General features: G+C 50.9%; 1 protein-coding gene across 1 annotated transcript; it reads right to left on the minus strand.

Moving 5' to 3' along the window:
* Positions 1-539: 539 nt before the first annotated feature.
* LOC119337761 lies at positions 540-2075 on the minus strand. Its single transcript, XM_037609942.1, has 2 exons — positions 1831-2075; positions 540-1747 (listed from the first exon to the last, which is right to left on the minus strand). The coding sequence occupies exon 2, from the start codon at positions 1605-1607 to the stop codon at positions 672-674; it is 936 nt and encodes a 311-aa protein (XP_037465839.1). The 5' UTR covers positions 1608-1747; positions 1831-2075; the 3' UTR covers positions 540-671.
* Between the last annotated feature and the right edge of the window lie 1935 nt (positions 2076-4010).

Below are 4010 nucleotides of genomic sequence, written 5' to 3' on the forward strand. Positions count from 1 at the left end.
GGCCACACGCCCTCTCTTTGCCATTGGGTCGTTGACGGCGGGACCCATGCCATATTGGCGTGCCTAGTTAGCAGCTCGGACATACACAACCGAGATTTGCATCGTATTTGCATGTCAGAGCCAAGTTATTACACCAATTCGATGTATGCCACGAGTTCTAGCATCAAAGTGACCCTTCGCGTCAAGGTCAAGCACCAACGGTGTAATTGACTGGATATCTAATTGAGCAACTAGTTTTGTGCAACTATAATAAAATAGAGTAACGCCCTCTTGGAACAGAATTATGACAACAAAGAAGGTAACATACTATGACATGGAAAATGCTGGTATGAAAATGAGGCAATGCTAGTCATAGTATATCTATTGGGTCCACCGCCTCTGTTGTTCTATTTTGTAGTTTACTATCCTTGAGGCTTTGAAGCGAATGAAACTATGCCAATACCCTACTTACACGGACTCTATCAGCGAGGTAATTCACTAGTTTATGCACATTACTTTGGTTTTTTCTTAAATAAAATGACAAGCTTCTGGACATGTTGGAGAAACAACACGAAAAAATTAAATAAAAAAAATCTTTGCTGTACATTTCTCCTTAGAAAGGATTCACAAATCACATCACAAGCACTCTAGAACGGCAACAAAAGCTACCAAAATCATCATCAAGCTGACGCCTAATCCTGCACAATCACCGCCAACACTTCCGGGGCATCCCTCTCCAACCTCTGTGTTTCTCCCGCTTCGATTACCTCCAAGACCTCCCTCAGCACGCGCTCCTCGTCCACCGAGAGCTCCTCCATGGCCTCCTCCAGCTGCGCCACCAGCTCCGGATCAAACACCGCGCGCTCTCCGTGTTCTGCCGACTCGGGCGGTGCCGCCGGTACGCTGCCGAACTTGGGCGTGACGTAGGAGCCCGGCGAGAACATCTGCCCGCCGCCGAGCAGCCAGTCCCTCAGGCTGCCGGACTTGCTGAAGTCGAAGCCCGGCGCCGCGCTCAGCTCACCGAGCTGCCTCGCCCTGGCCCGCCTCTTCGCGCCGCCGGGCGTCTCCCCTAGTTCCGGAGCGCTGCTGGCGGTGGCCATCGCGTCTTGCTCCGTGCAGCTGCTCTGCGCCTGCGGCTCCACCTCCACCGACGCGTCTGGTTCAGGCGCTGGTGCTGGTGCAGGCTCCGCTTTCTCCGGCGAGCCGCACCGCGAAACCAGCGCGTCGAACTCCTCCAGCGTGCGGAAGCTGACCGCCCTCCCGGCGGTGACATCGTATGCATACCGAAGCGACGAAGTTTTGCCGCCGTCTGATTTCCGATCATCGTCCCGCTCCTCGGCACCTTCCGCGGTGTTCTCCTCCTCCAGCCCGGCGAGAAGGTCAGACACGTTGATCGTCTCGATCTTGGCCGCCGCCGAGGCGGGCTCCGGGCTCTGCTCGACGGCGTCGACCTTGCTGCTCCTGGCGGCGGAGCTGGAGGTGCGGAGGAGGGCGAGGAACTGGTCGCCGTTTCTCTTGGAGTTGGAGAGGATGATCTCCTCGACCAGGCTGCTCCTCTGGAGCCCCTGATTGGCCTTCTCCCGCAGGCTCCCCGACCTGCTCAGTACCTTGGAGGAGATGCACCCCATCGCTCCTCGGTCTCTCGCTCCCAGCAATCTATCTATCTTTTTTTTTTTTGCGGGTGAGCAATCTATCTATCTATCTATATATATCTGAAAAGTTCCTCCACACGCAGCTGCTCCACAGATGCTCTCTCAGTTGGTTTTGTCTGCAAACGATCACGTATCTTAACGACGACAGGCTGCCAAATCATCTGAAGCATATATAGATAATAAGAACGAGAAGAATTACCTGCCTGGGTTCTTGGAAAGATTCTCCCCGTTGCACTCCTCGATTCTAGCTTGAATTGCTTCAGATGATTTGTTGCGGATTAAGATTAGCGCCGGGGCAGCACATGCAGAGCACCGGGCCAGGATCCGATCATGGCTGACTAATGGCTGCAATTAAGTACAAAATGGAAGTGGCTGCCGGCTGCCTCTCGTGGGTTTCGAGTCAGCAGAATGGTTTCTTAGTTTAATGGATCGGCAAATTGTGATGCTACGGACCTATCGGCGCCACGCCACCAACCCCAGTTTGAACACCGGGCGTTTTTTTTAATGGGACACCGGACGTTGGTAGTGCCGTGGCGAGCCGCAGAAATCAACCTTGGGTTTGCCGGTTATTTGCAACGATGCCATTATGCGTAACATTGCTTAGCCGTTCGCTACCAAGTGGCATTCTCGGGGTTTATGTCCGAACCATGGGTGGTGTGCACACCATGACCATATGCTGCCGTCTGGTCATGAGGAGTGGGCTCCGCCAGGAGAAAAGCTGGGCATGCGGCATGCCGCGGGAGAACGGGAGGCATGGGGAAAAGTCGTCGGCGTGGCGGGAGCGCCAACTGTGACCGGATATCTGCCGTCCGCTGTTCGTTCGACGGCCCAGGACCGGATGGAGTCGTTGGAGCTCACGCTGCCCCAACAACCCTGGCCACATATTGACGTCGCCACCGTACGTCGATGTAGACCCCGACATTGCCGATATCTTTCCACCGTATTATTACTCTCAATCTTGTTCTGTAGTAGTAATAACTATTTTTTGCGATTACATACCAAAAGTAAAACGTGAGCAAGAAAACCTTGCGGTCCACGAAATGCCGTGGTCAAGGCCGAACAAGCTCAATGTTCCAAACGAGAGATGACAAGTGAGCACGCCATTGTTGGGGAGCGTAAACGCCATCCGTCCACTGCATAAACTAGCGAGCCATGAACCGCTGGTTAGCTAGCCACGTACATTTGGACGCCTAGTGGCAGCATCCGAGGTAACAATCTCCTCAAATGAAGCGGCCCCTTTTCACGGGCTCCAAGAGGGTGGAGTTTACTCTAGATCGATGATGTCTTCTCTCTTCAGTATTACTGTATTCACTTTATATGTGAGAGAGGTGTGGACTACAAGTAGGGTTTGTTTGTGCTATACGAACTTTTAGCACATTTTCAACTAAGCATAATTTAGGTTCTTTTGTGGTGAAACCAGTTCATTAGGGTTATAAGCCATAGACCTGGCATGGATGCTAGCATATTTCATGTATTTTTTTCAGGCATTCCGATGTCACTCTCGGTAGTATGGCATGCTCATCGACTATGAGGTGTCAGGTAAAGTATGCGTGCGCGTGTGCGTGTTATGATAGCCGGTATCTGTATTATGCTTCACATAATTTTTCTAAGCATGTTTTAGATCATCCTCATTAGTTTGATATAGTACATCATAGTAGTGTCTATTTTAGGGGTATATCGTAATAGTGCCTAGTCACTATGAACCGCTATAAAACAGCATTCACCCACACGTGTTCCATTTGGCCCCGGCCCAGTAGTGCTATAAACGACATTTGCCCCTGCGTGTCCCATATGGCTCAGGCCCAGTAGCGCTATAACTGGTGAAAGATGTCCGCTGGTTGGACCTTTTTAGGGTTCATACTACAAAGCCGTTCAGTCATGCGGCGCTCTTAACGAAGATGAGGAATTCTTGGATGGCAGCACAGGGAGTCACATTCAATATCAAGGGACCAAACCTCTTTTTGGTACAATGCCATTGTTTGGGTGATTGGAGGAAAATCATGGATGGCGGTCCTTGGCTGTTTAGGAGGGCGTCGGTCGTGCTTCAGGAATATGATGGATTCTCGGATGTCACCAAATTTAAACTAAACAAGTACCCGGTGTGGGCTAGAGTTAAAGGGCTTTCGGATGGTCTTACAAGGAAGAAAGATCTAGCAGAGAAGGTGGCTACAAAGATAGGCAGGCCACCTTTGAATGTGATTGTCAATGAGGGTAGGATATATCCCCCTAGCATTCTTAGGACACGGGTGTTCCTTGATGTCAATATACCCCTTGTCTGTTTTGTCCCAATTAAGCTAAAGGAGCATAAGAAATTCAACGTCTATTATGAAAACTGACAGACTTTTGCTTCTCTTGTGGCCTAGTTGGTCACCTTGCTAG

Source organism: Triticum dicoccoides, chromosome 7B (assembly GCF_002162155.2).
Source record: "Triticum dicoccoides isolate Atlit2015 ecotype Zavitan chromosome 7B, WEW_v2.0, whole genome shotgun sequence".
Classification (NCBI taxonomy): Eukaryota; Viridiplantae; Streptophyta; class Magnoliopsida; order Poales; family Poaceae; genus Triticum; species Triticum dicoccoides.

Coding starts and splice junctions, on each gene's coding strand:
- LOC119337761 (XM_037609942.1), bottom strand. CDS start 1,607: ATGGGGTGCATCTCCTCCAAGGTACTGAGCAGGTCGGGGAGCCTGCGG.